General features: G+C 40.6%; 2 protein-coding genes across 2 annotated transcripts; one reads left to right on the forward strand and one right to left on the reverse strand.

The window, feature by feature from the left end:
• The first annotated feature begins 3636 nt into the window (after positions 1–3636).
• On the forward strand, positions 3637–4259 carry LOC111397950. The gene is made up of 2 exons (XM_023024912.1): positions 3637–3769; positions 3862–4259. The coding sequence occupies exons 1-2, from the start codon at positions 3637–3639 to the stop codon at positions 4257–4259; spliced, it is 531 nt and encodes a 176-aa protein (XP_022880680.1).
• Positions 4260–9197: 4938 nt separating this feature from the next.
• On the reverse strand, positions 9198–11742 carry LOC111397126 (pentatricopeptide repeat-containing protein At5g46460, mitochondrial). The gene has a single exon (XM_023023873.1). The coding sequence runs from the start codon at positions 11677–11679 to the stop codon at positions 9916–9918; it is 1764 nt and encodes a 587-aa protein (XP_022879641.1). The 5' UTR covers positions 11680–11742; the 3' UTR covers positions 9198–9915.
• Between the last annotated feature and the right edge of the window lie 2330 nt (positions 11743–14072).

Raw genomic sequence — 14072 nt, forward strand, 5'->3', positions numbered from 1 at the left:
GTGGACCCTAAAAAGTCACTAAGGATGTGTGGATGTCTTTACAAAAAAAAAAAAAGCCAACTGGTTTGGGAGTCATCGCCTAAAGCTCGTTACATGGGTTATATAGAAAGCAAATGAGAAGATGACACAAAAAAAATTAAAAAATAAAAGCCCTCGTTGGACATTTGGTTGATAGAACTATAACCTCAATGCGAGGCAAGTAGCTTAATTTTAATCCTAAAGGCTGAAGCAATCAAAATAAGGAGAGTCTCTACTTGTTGATATGTGAACTTGTAATGGTAAAATCTATCCAAACTAAGAGAGGGTAAGGATTAGAATTGTTTAAACTCCTAACCTTAGAATACACCCCGGAGAAATTGTGTGAAAATAATACATTTGGGGATTGTGTATCTCTCGAGTGACGTAAGGATAAATTTGACCACTATGGGTGGGGAATAAACTAATCATAAGCTTGATATGTTGGCATGAGCTCACACACACACGTTGAGTATTGCATTTGATGAGTAAAGGTTGATTCAATTCTCGCACTCTTGATATTGTTTCTATTATTATTACTAAGTCCAATCCTCAGACACGGCAAGCTATTAAGCCATGTTTGTTTAGCATTAAGTCACTACATTGATTGAGGACAAACAATAGTTTAAATTTGGGGGATTTGATAAGTGTGCTTACACTCTTATTTAGTTCACAAATATGACTTAAATATGGACAAAGTAATTGAATTGTGACTTAATCTCATTAAATTCATGCAATGTAGGTGTTTCTATGGAAAAGATGAAATTCAGAAGAAAAGAGCCGAAAAGGGACCAAAATGGAACAAAATAATAGTTCGGGGACCAAAGGTGCAAATATTGGAAAGTTGAGCTAAAGTGCAGAACTAGAATGAAAATATATCAAGTATGAGTTTGAGGACGATACAAGATGATCGGAGGAAGAAAGAAATAACATTGGACTGAATTGAAGAAAAGTGAAAGATGAAGGACTAAATTATAATTAATCAAAAGATGAGCGGAGCAAGTGATCAAGGAATTGATTGACCCAAACATCAATTAGGAGTCAATATTTGATAATGAAACAAAGGAAAGAAAGAAAAGAGATCAAGAAAAGAGAAAACGGGGTTCAGGGACCAAGATAGCAAGGTTGTAAAGTTACAACCTTGCGGTCGCATGTAACTATACCATGCGGTCGCACATGAGGAGGCAGGGATTTTGTTGAGCAGAAAATTTGAACCATGCGGCCGCATGGCTTGAAAATTTGACGAAAATTCTGAACTTCCGTTATGAATTGAAACTCTTTCGGGGTTTCGCTAGGACATGATATAAAAGCCAAAATTCATCAGAAATAGGGCAGAACTTCCAGGGAGAAGAAAAATGCAACTTTTGGAGGCAAGGAACATGAACTTGAAGGCAATTTCACAAGAATTCAAACGGGTTTTCAAGGTTTTATTCAAGATTTCAAGAATTTTCATACGGGTGCTATTCCTTCTATTTATTAATTTCATTTTTTTTTTTGTAATTATGAATATTCTAGGCTAGGTTTTCAATTACTAGGTGATCGATGAATCGTTGTTTGTTATTTTAATTCCATATTTCATGAATTTAATATAAAGACTCGTTTGGATAATTTGATTGGTTTACATGCATTAATTTTCTTTTACAAATAGTGGCCAATGATTGTGTGAGTGTTGATGACTTATTTCTTACATTCGAGAGAAGTGGAATAGGTTCGATAAGGTGTAAATTAACATAGGGTCCGATAGGGGATAGAGATATACCTCTATGTTGTATGTAATTCTTTAATTGTTCACAAAACCACATGCATTCTTGTATATTTGCATCATCCATAGAGATATAGGCTGGTGGTGTGCAAGAATAGGTCTAATATATATTGAGAGAATATATTGGATAGAATTAGGAACATTGAATTGGCAAATTTCCATCGGGTCATTAATTTTATGAAATTAGGGTTTTTATAACTTCAATTGGGGATTCGTGACCCTAGTGACTTTAGTTTGATTCATTTCCCTAAATTAACTTTTGAATTTGCATAATTTCATTTATTTGAGTGTTTGAGTCGTTTAATTAGAGAAATTTCGAAATTAAGGTTTTCAATAGAAATTAGAGTTTTTAATTAAAATTAGTGTTTTTTGCATTTAGACCATATTATCACTCAATTAGATTCGTTTAAGGCTAGATTATATAGAATTGAACTACTCAATCTCTGAGGGATGATATTCGGACTTTTAAAAATTCACTTTATTACTTGTTACGAACCGTACACTTGTGGTAGTTTTAAATCGAAAGAATTATTTCGTGAACAAAGCCCCGCCTTCGTTTTTCAGGTCACACACTTGACGGAGTAGTCGGACGCCGAACGCTACCAGACAGATAGAAGGGTATTGTTCCACAACCATTTCATTGGCGCCGTCTGTGGGAATTTCTTCCACTGAACACAAAGGTCATGTCGAGAAGACAAACACGAAGTGACACTCGCCTAAGAGCAGCAACGACGGAGGCAGAATCAGAATCGATCGTCGGAGGCCACGATCTGCCGCCGCCGTCGTAGTATGTGACGCAAAGCCAGTTCAGCGCCCTAGAGACCTAGTTAGCGGTCATGATGACCCTCTTGCAGAATCAAACGCAAAGAGCCGCCATTCCACCACATTTGGTAGAGGCTCCGCCTCTACCCCAGTACCATCCAATCGGTGATCACAGGCTCGGGGGCTCCAGGGATGACGGTCTTGCAGTCCGTCCCTTCCCCGGCAGATCTGGAGCGGAGAATGGAAGAGATCATGACGAAGAAAATTGATGACGTAATTTCTAAAAGAAAAGAGAAGCGCGGCCGATTGTCCTATAAGAGGACCATTTGCGCCCGAGATCATGGCGGTCCCTTTACCTAAAGGCTTTAAGCAGCATATGATAGAGGCTTACGATGGGGTCACAGATCCACTTGACCATCTGCGGACCTTCGTTGATCTGATGAGACTCTATGTAGCACCCGATGGGGTAATGTGCTGGTCTTTTCCCCCGACTCTCAGGAAGGAAGCCAGAGACTGGGTGGCAACACTTGCCCCCCCCGATCTATCCGAGCATCTGATGAACTTTCCAGGAGCTTTGTAGCCTACTTCCCGAGTAGCAAAAGAAAGAGGAGGACAACCATTGGACTGATGCAGGTGGTCCAGGAGAAAGATGAGTCTCTGTAGGAATATCTGGCTAGATTTAGCCGTGCGACCCTTGGAATAGAGGACCTTCAGATGTCGGCGGTGGTGACTGCGTTGATGAATGGAACTCGGAACCGAGCTTTCAAGATGTCACTTTCTAAGAACCCCCCCCAGAATCAATGCACGACCTATTGAAAAAGGGAGACAAGTATGTTGATGTTGAGGAGGCGGAGAAGGTCACAAAGAACCTCAGAGAGAGATGGGAAGTAGAAAGTCACAAGCGCAAGGCCGGGGACGAGCTAAGACCTGCCAACAAAAATAGGCCAAGGAGTGAGCAGATGGTGAAAGAGGCCGCCCAAGACTGGCCAGCCAGGCACAAACGAGAGGAGTCCAGGGCGTTCACCCCTTCAAACACCCCCCATGCCAAACTATTGATGGAAATATGAGATATGAAAGAGCTAAAATGGCCGAGACCCATGGTAACGCCAGCGGGCAAAAGAAACCAGGGTAGATATTGTCATTTCCACAAGGATCACGGGCATGATACTGAAGAGTGCCTGCAACTGAAGGAGGAGATCGAGCGCTACCTAAGGCGGGGTCTCTTGGCAAGTATGTGAAGGATAACCGGGGGAAGCAAAAGATGGAGGATCGTTCCCCACCTAGGGCCGGAGTGATAAACATGATTACATGAGGGTTAGCAGGAGGGGGAGATTCAAACTCAGCAAGGAAAAGCTACGCGCGCTCTCTCAGGATTTGCTCCATCCAAAAGAAGGCAAGGTTCAGCCAAAGCATCACTTTTGGCGAGGAAGACTTGGTAGGTGTGGCACACCCCCATGATGATGCCCTAGTAATAGTAGGCGACATAGCTGATTTTGATGTCAAAAGAGTATTGGTCGACGGGGGAAGTGCCGCAAATGTACTCACTTGGGACACTTTTTTAGGCCTGAAGGTCCCACTTGACAAGTTAAAAATCGTGAACACCCCCTTGCAAGGCTATGGAGGAGCCACGGTGATCCCAGAAGGTACTGTAGAGCTCCCGGTCACGCTAGGCACAGATCCGACCACTGTGGTAATTGTGGCAAGCTTTTTGGTCTTTTAAGACCCCCATGGCCTATAATGCAATCTACGGTCGGCCGTTACTCAACGCAGCTGGGGCCATCCCCTCGACCTATCACCAGTCCTGAAATTCCTGACAACAGGGGAGTCAGGTGTGTGCGGGGAGATCAGCAAGCATCCAGGAAATGTTATGTCAACAGTATATCAGTTAGAAGAGCCCCATCAGTCATGATGTTTGAAGTCGAACCTCCGAGAGGGCGGATTGAGCCACTTAAGATCGAAAAGATTTCCATAATGGAGGGCCGGGAGGTCAGCATCGGGGCTAAGTTGGACTCTGACGAAAAAGGAAAGCTGGTGAGGTGCCTGACAGACAACCTAGACGTCTTTGCATGGAGCCCAAGTGATATTACTGGGGTCAGCCCAGCACTCGATCAGCATCGCCTCGGAGTCCTACCTGAAGCCAAACCAGTAAAGCAGAAGAAAAAGAACCTCACCCCCGAAAGGTAAGAAATAGTAAGGGCGGAAGTGGAAAAGCTAATGCAAGCATGTTTCATCCGAGAGGTACGGTACCCGAATGGTTAGCCAACATTGTGCTAGTAAAAAAGTCAAATGGGAAGTGGCGAATGTGCGTAGATTATACCAGATTGAATAAGGCATGCCCTAAGGACTCATACCCGCTCCCACGGATATACCACCTCGTCGACGCCACATCGGGTTACGAGAGGCTCGCTTCCTAGACGTTTTCTCGGGGTATCATCAAATCTCTATGGCTGAGTGCGACCAGGAGAAGACATCGTTCATCACAGATTCTGGAACCTACTGTTACACTGCCATGCCTTTTGACCTAACGAATGCAGGGGCAACTTACCAGAGGATGGTGAATAGGGTCTTCTAGGAGTTGATTGGAAATGTCATAGAAGCCTACGTCGACGATATGGTGGTAAAAAGTGTTAAGGCCGTTGACCATGTGACATGTCTGCAGAAAGTGTTCGACATAGCCTACGCGGCTAGGTGGAGAGCCTTAACAAACAAAAATTAGCTAAGACCCTTAACCGCTAGACTCCTTTCCTGAAGGTCGACATAGCATACGCGGCTAGACGGAGAGCCTTAACAAGCCAAAAATTGGCTAAGGCCCTTAACCGCTAGACCCCTCTCCAGACGATCGACATAGCCTACACGACTAGGCGGAGAGCCTTATTAAGCCAAAAATTGGCTAAGGCTCTTAACCGCTAGACCCCTCTCTCGACGGTCGACATATCCTACGCAGTTAGGCGGAAACCTTAACAAGCCAAAATTGACTAAGGCCCTTAACCGCTAGACCCCTCTCCCGACGGTCGACATAGCCAACACGGCTAGGCACGGGGTAACACAAGGCTAAAATTGGCTAGGGCCATCGACCACTAAACTCTGACAGCCACTCCCTCGCACTATCAAACAGTGAAAAGAAAATGAAGAAGAACGACACGAGAGACAGCAAGTTAAGGAACAATGCACTCAACACTAATAATAGCGAACGAAAAATGTATTTATACATATGAGAAATTCTTGCCCACACCTCAGACAAGTAGGAGATAATGAGATAAACAAAAGTAAACACGAAAAAAGAAAAGCTAGCAAAGAAAACAACAACTAAGAAATGCTTTAGCTCGAAGGGGAGACATCCCCACTACCACCTCGTAATGAATGTCCAAGTGACCTGGATAACTGTGCTCCACTCTCCTTCCCCTTGCGCTGCGCAAGAAACCTATCTAGACTAGAAGGGTCTATAGAAGGATGCTCGGCCATAATCCATTCCTTGGAAAGTTTGATAGACGCTGCCATCGCCTTCCCTCCATAAGAATTCAAAGCCTTAGCATAATCAGTCGGCGTCTTATATTGCTCCACAGATATCTCAAGATCTCTGGCATACTCAGCTGAGGCCTTATACTTCTCAATCGCCTCCTCTGGAGCATGAGCCAAAATAGAACGCAAGTTGTCGTTCTCCGTCTCTTGCTCGTGAGCCGAGCATCCGACATCTCTAGAGATTTCCTCAAGGGGGATATCTTTTTCTTGTAGTGATGAGCCTCCTTTTTTCTTTTCTTCAGTAAGAGTCTTCAACTCCGAGACTAGGATGCGATTCGATTCAGCGAGTCCGGTCTGGAGGGCTACCACCTAAGAAATGAGGGGGTAGAATAAAAGTCAAGTGTTAAAACCAAGCTTAAAAGGAAAGACCCAACATAAAAGAAAATGTGAAATTGGAAACGCACCCTCTGGAGATAAACACTCGCAGCCCTTTCAATGTCGTCTGCACTGCGCCCTGCAATTACTCTAGAACGAGCGGGTGTCACCAAAGACTTGAGCACCCCCATCTCATGATAGCCCCGGGTAGGAGGAAACTCGAAGTTGGGAAGTAAATCCTTGCGCTCACACCGTGCACGGCTGGAAGCACCCGGCCTAAGAGCTGGAGCCACCTCACGAGGCTCATATAAAGGCTGGGAGTTCTAGTTGATCGTCCGAGACTTCCCCCCTTGGTCGGCCGCCCTCTTTCTCTTTGAAGGGATAGGTGATGGATCCGCCTCATCCCCCTACCCCTAGTCGGGCATTGAATCCATGATCCCTTCAAGATCAAGCTCTGTCCCTACACATGTAAGTTAGAATCCATTAAGATCGCAAGGTAGAAGAGCGCGAGGATATAAAAAAAAAAAAAATTTCAAACCAACCCAGATAAAGAAAATTGCTACCCCTCGCCGAAAACATCGACAAGGGATAGGGGGCTAATGATATAGGTTGGTAGAGGAAGCCACCCTCGATAACAAACAAGATGGATCATTGCACTTCAATGCAAGGCCATCGACACTTAAGGTGTGCTCTACCACTATCCCCAAGTGGTGCTCGACCACCATGCACGGCCATTAACCCCTAGGGGCGCTCTACCACTACACGAGGTCGTCGACCCCCCTATGGAGAGCTCTACCACAACCCCCAGGGGGCGTTCTACTACTACGTGAGGCTGTTGACCCCCCCAGGGGCAATCTACCACAACCCCTAGGGGGTGCTCTACCACTACGCGAGGGTGTCGACCCCTCCCAGGGGCGCTCTACTACAACTCCCAGGGGGCGCTCTACCACTACCCCTAGAAATCGCTCTACCTCTACACGAAATCTTCAACATGCATGAAATTGCCTATCCAAACACTTAGCCATAAAACCTCTAGTGAATTGACTAGGTTCTATGGCAGTTAATACGGGAACAACCTCCAGGCGGGAAGTTAAAGACCCTCTACTCAGAACGTGGGGGTAGTGGAAATGCCAACGTGGGACACGTGGCACCACAATCGCCCAGTGGTTATCCAGCTCCCAATATCTATAAATGCCCCCGGATGTGACACAGGTAAAGGGCTCTCTCTCTCTCTCTCTCTCTCTAGCCATCTGAATTCCAATTGTATTTTTTCCAAGTCTAAAAACTAATTCTCACGCCGGAGGTAAAACGGGGGATGAAGCCCCGCCTTCGTTTTTCAGGTCACACACTTGACGGAGTAGTCGAAATTCCGAATGCTACCAAGCAGATAGAAGGGTATTGTTCCACAACCATTTCAATTACTAATCTGCCAGTTTACACTTCTGAAATTTTACATTCAAGTACAAACTGTGTAACTTTCCTTATAGGAGGTTATCTTGACCCTTAAAAAGTACTCTTGGACAATAATTTATATCAATTTGTCATTCATGGTTGTATCTCAATCGTTGGATGTACTTTTCAAAATTACATAGCTCTTAATCAAGTAACCACACTACTTTACCTGTCTTTCATTACAAAAAAACTAAGTTGGTCCAAGCGATTTGCAAGTTGGTTGCTGGCATAGAGTTTCTCCAAGGCCTCCTCAATTTGAGACATTTTGGCATCTGGATCGACTCTGGTAACAAAAGCGCTCTTCCTTTTGGTGTCCTACCTCTAAGCATTTCAACTAAATAAAGTCAAACCAAGAAGAGTATTATTTAACAGACATAGCAAAATATGGAGGGAGGGAATTTGCAAGCATTTATTCTTGTACTTCTAATAAGCCCGTCTCTTCACATCTCAATTGATTGCCCCTTAGAAGAAAATACAAAAAGGAAGTGAAAAAAATAAATAAAACACTGATTATAACATTATTGAATGGTGACCATAGACCATAAGCACCTAACACACATTTATTCCTATTTATAATAAAATAAGGGTAACAACTCCCACTATTTTGTGACTAATGTCTATCCAAATATCAAATAACAAATTAACAACTTGCATTTATCTTTTAATTTGAATTTAACAAGCTTATCACTCCAAGATTTTCTGGTCTCCTTATCACTTGTTTGATCCTCATCATTTCTGTTGCCAATTGTGTGACATTTCTAACATCCTCTCGCAAACTGTGCTCGGGCTGAAGGCACGGTTTGTTTTTGAAAATTTGAAAGCTACCATGGACATTGGTTTGGTAAAGAAGCCAACAATGATTTTTATCTTCATTCTTGTGAAGATATGTCGTGTATGTAAGCATTTCAAATGCATCCCATACTGCATGGGTTGTGTTGAAGCCTTTAATTAGTTTGAGGGTTTCTTCAAACTGTTGAGATGATCCAACCATGAATGAGGGGGTCGGACTTTCACAAGGCAATGGATTTGTTCATTTTGGTGTGAATTTCTTTTTTTTTTCTTTTTATTGTTTGGATTCGATGTGTTGTATTTGATGGGAATGAGGTTTTTCATTGGTAAAATGATCAACCTGTTTTTGAACTCATTTGTCAATTTTGGTATGAAATTTGTTGCTTCTGTTGTTTTGTTTGAATTTGATGGGATGTATTTGATAGATGAGAATTAATGAGAGGTGTGTAAAGGAGTTGTCAACATTTACAAATAGTAAAGTGATAGTGGAGGAAATGACTTATAGCGTGCCAAGTGCTTACAATGGCTCTAATACCAAGAAGAAAATACGAAAAGGAAGTGAAAAAAATAAATAAAAGACTGATTATAACATTATTGAATGATGATAATAGGCCCTAAGCACCTAGCACATATTTATTCCTATTTATAATAAAATAATGGTAACAACTCTCCACTATTTTGTAACTAATGTCTATACAAACATCAAATAACAAATTAACAACTTGCATTTATCTTTTAATTTGAATTTAACAAGCTTATCACTCCAAGATTTTCTGGTCTCCTTATCATTTGTTTAATCCTCATCATTTTTGTTGTCAATTGTGTGACATTTCTAACGCCCTTTTCAAGTATAGGAGGCTTTTTCAATCAAAAGATCTCTCTGATCTGTCAACTGAAGCCCTAATTTGATGCAGGTGAGAAAAGAAATCATGCCATGCCTACAATTGCCCACTTGAGATCAGAATTATGGAAACATTTTTTCTGTAGCAACATGAAAGAACATAGGAGATGCCAACCCTTGTATTTAGTCCTCATTTTTTAACAGTTCTCTCTGTCATGCAATGGAAAGTTGCTGCTGATGATTCTCAACCAATCTCAATCATGGGCCGTAGTTTCAGTTGCTTTAGACCTCTCTCTCATTCACCGTCATATAAGACTTCATCCAGCCAATCAAAGAAACAATAACTTTGAATTGTGAACAAAGGTTCCTCAAGCTGGACCTTAAAACCAGTCAATCCAGCTTTCGTGTATTTTCTTACATCAAGGATGGACTTATCCCCGTATATAAATGAATGCCAAGCTCACTTTTCAGTAACCCAACTGCAGCCTGGTTGTTTTATACTGTCACTATTTTTCATATTTTTTCTAATTCTTGAAACATCAGCCCATCTACCAGCAGATGCATACGTGTTAGACAACAATACATACGCTGCACTGCAACGTGGATCTATGTCTAAAATGTTGCTGCAAGCACGTTCTGCCACTTCCAAATTTGAATGCATTCTGCAGCCATTAAGCAAAGCGAGCCATATCGACAAATTTGCTTCTATAGGCATGGTTTTCACCAACTCCTCTGCTTCATCAAGCTTCCCATTTCGGCAAAGGACATCCACCATGCATGCAAAGTGCTCAAGCTTTTTCTCCATAGCTGTACATTGACATAGATATTCAAAGAAGCATATTCCTTCTCGTAACATACCAGAGTGGCTACAAGCATTGAGCAACCCAGTGAATGTGATATCATCTGGATCAACTCTTGCTTTTACCATTTGGCTGAAGAGTGTCAGTGCCCACTTGCCATATCCGTGTTGCGCACATCCAACAATAATTGTGTTCCAGGACACAATATTCTTCTCAGCAATTTCATTGAATTTGCTCAATCCATTGCTGATATTTCCACAAGCAGTATACAAAAGAACAAGAGTATTTCCCACATAGACGTCTCTCTCAAACCCTAGCTTGATGGCTGCACCATGAATCTCCTTGCCCCACGCAACAGCCTTCATTTCACAGCATGAGTTCAAGGCACTGGTGAAGGAAGATTGGTTAGGAATAACTCCCACTCTAATCATATCACCAAAAACTTTCAATGCATCTCCATGCTTACCGTTAACGCTATAACCCGTCAAAAGAGATGTCCATGTAACCACATTCATGTGCAACTTCTCATCAAAAACCTTAAAAGAATAATTCATCTCTTTGCAATTTGCATAAAGAGTAATTAGTGAAGCAATAACATACACATCAAAAACACAACCAAGCTTCATAACAAGCCCATGAACTTGACTACCTAGGCATAATTCCCCAATATTAGCACAAGCTGTTATTGCACATGCAAAAGTACTTGAAGTAGGCCTCATCCCCAACCCCACCATCTTCCAAAAAATTGATAAAGCCTCACAATTCCTTCCATGTTGACCTAACCCACTAATTATTGAAGTCCATGAGATCACATTCCTATTAGGCATACCATCAAACAACGTCAAAGCCTCCTCCACTCTCCCATTCTCAAAATATCCATGAATCATCGCATTCCATGCTGCTATATCCCTCACCGGCATCTCCTCAAACAACCTCTTAGCCTCTTCGACCCTCCCAAACTTCAATAAGCCGTTCATCACTGTAGTACAAGAAACCACATTCTTTTCAGGCATTTCACTGAAAAGCCTCAAACCCATCTCCAAATTCCCCCAATCTATGCACCCCTTTATCATTAAATTCCACAGGACTGTGTCTTTATCAGGCATTTTATCGAACAGTTTCAATGCTTCTTCCAGTCTACAATTTTCTACATAGCAAGAAATCATTTTTGTCAACAAACGGACATTAGAAAACGGAATTTTATCAAAAAGGGCTCGTGCTTCTTGCAATCTTTGGTTCTTTAAGTGATCACAGAGGACAGAAATGTAATTACCAGAGAATGTGGTACTACGTTTAAAATTTTCTGCAATGTCCATGAAGGATTTTGATTGCTTTGTAAGAGTGGCAGATAAATTCACAGTTTGAGTGGTGAGTGATATGGGAAAAAGCTGGAATGTTTTGAATATGGCGCGAAATGTTGTCATTTTGAGTCATCACGGCTACTACTTGGGAAAAGGGACAGAAGGCTAATGTCGTGCTGCTGCGAAGACGAGATTATGCCCACGTTTGGTGCCTTTAATTTAGTTTGTTTTAATTTATTTTTCTTCCTCATTTTTAATTATATATTCACACAATAAATATTCACACAATAAATATATTTTACACGTGAATTCAAAACTTTTCCCTTTATTCAACCACACATTTTTCAAACAAATACTACTCAAAACATTTTTTTTTTTAAATTAAAGGGCATGATTACTTTTTTAACTTCAAATAATAAAAATTGCTTGTTATAGAAGTAATTGTTGCCCTTTTCAATTTGGAAATGCATGTCTACTCCATGTGGGATGGATGACATTGTGGTCGTCCATAATAAGATTTATCATCGTTATTGTAGTTTGTAACCATGACACAAGTGATACTAGTGGAGTTAAAGAGAAACTTGAAAATGAAAATAGTACACACACCATTTTTTTACAGCATTGTTTAACGTGTTACAAATAATACATCACATCTATTAGCGATCAAACTCAAAACCCACTTCAATCTCACTTCAAAAAGATTAAAAGTAGTATTGCAATAGCCCAATTTGAGGCTAGGTTGAGAGCCTTTCCATTCAACTAGGCCACTCTTTGCCTTAACTGAAAATATATTATTGCTCTCAAAAAAGGCTTTCCACTATTGATGACACCACCTCGCATATGACCAATCATGAGCGAACAAGTGTCACATCTCATTTTGCTCTCTTACTCTACCAATCAAAAGAAAGTAATGATTGTCTAGGTGACAGATAATTATAACTTAGACAACAACTATGTCATTTGTGAAATAATTACTTGAATTGTCAACATCAATAACCAATAAAATTCTCTTCAACTAGGATGGTGACACACATATAGAATCGACATCGTAGTTTGATGTACGGTGATCAACTTTTGTATAATAAGCTATAAATAAAGATAAGTAATGATATTGCACTGACTGTATGCAGGAATGATTTAACATGTAGCTCATAAATCTTTCCTAGGCAATACCAATGATTGAAGTAAAACATTTTATCCAAAAAAAATATGAAAGGCCCACTACAGTTGCAACATTGCTTGACACAGGAACACCACCCTCAAGTCTTAATCCAATAATATTACAGATGACAGTCCTTCCAGATAACATGGGGAAAAATCACCAAAAACTCTTTCAAGTAGCCAACAATGTGCACTTCATTATAGAACTTATTAGTAAACTCATCAAAATCCAGTTCTTCACAAAACTCGACATTTCCCATAAACGCTAGGTTCATCATTGCCTTGTAAAGATCTTGTCATTGGTTTTGATATCTAAGCCAGCATGTTAAAACATTATCTCAAAAATCTATCCCTCGCGAAAATCCCATTTAGCGCAATAATCCTATCAGTTATTCCATAAACTACAAATAAGTTGATCTAATCATGCCTGTCATTTTTTATCATCAATAAAATTAATTTTTACTATTGTACTGAATTATATACATGCAAAATTTATATCGTTATTACTTTCCAAAAAGTTAGATCAATATTAAATTGAAAATATTTAAATATTAAAAAAATGGCAAATATGCATAGAACAATTGCCAGGTTATTCTGTAAAATACCCTTCTTTATTAATTTTGTGGGTGAAATATTTGAATAAAAATTCTAAATCTTGAAATCAAACTAAGTTCTTGCTTGGTTTCAATAAAATTCAAATTTTTAGTAGATTTCAATAAAAAATAATAAAATACCAAACATGCTCAATTCCTGTCTTTGTTTTTATCTTACTTGGCTTTAAACTTCAATTTAATTTTTCAGCTTGTTGCTCTTGTTTGTGAGAGTGGCAGCGGAAGATCAACAATCATCAGTCTAAAAGAGAGATTCTACTCTTCAGACTCAGCCAAATATTATTGAACAATTGGAAATTCTGAAGATTCAACATCAGTCTTGAGACAACAAATGGGATTGGTGAGGTAAGAATCAATTCTCTTCAACGAAACCATATGTGAAAAGCATTGCTTATGGTTAGGGACAGATCCAGAATTGGATTTAAGACCGGATTACAAAATTTCAAACCTGACTAATATGGGAAAAAAATAATTTTACACACAAAAACTATTTTAAAAAAAAATTGAAAAATGCATTAAACAAATAAATTTCTTGGGCCTTGGAGGGACTAAGCCCAGTGCAATCCCCCCATATCCATCTCTGCTTATGGCAAAATAGGCGATGTGATAGAAGAGGAAATCACCGCAACTACAAAAGCCGCTAATGTGCGTAACTTCATATCTAGATTTTGAACATATAGCACGAAAGCATTAGATAAAGTAAGGATGAGCAGAACCACAATTGTAGTTGCTCATAGGTTAACA

This window comes from Olea europaea, chromosome 7 (assembly GCF_002742605.1).
Source record: "Olea europaea var. sylvestris chromosome 7, O_europaea_v1, whole genome shotgun sequence".
Classification (NCBI taxonomy): Eukaryota; Viridiplantae; Streptophyta; class Magnoliopsida; order Lamiales; family Oleaceae; genus Olea; species Olea europaea.

Bases quoted from the DNA above. Each gene is read 5' to 3' on its own strand.
- LOC111397950 (XM_023024912.1), top strand. From the start codon at position 3,637: ATGGTAACGCCAGCGGGCAAAAGAAACCAGGGTAGATATTGTCATTTC. The intron at 3,770-3,861 runs GTATGTGAAGGA...GAGGGTTAGCAG, and splicing joins AAGGCGGGGTCTCTTGGCAA to GAGGGGGAGATTCAAACTCA.
- LOC111397126 (XM_023023873.1), bottom strand. From the start codon at position 11,679: ATGACAACATTTCGCGCCATATTCAAAACATTCCAGCTTTTTCCCATA.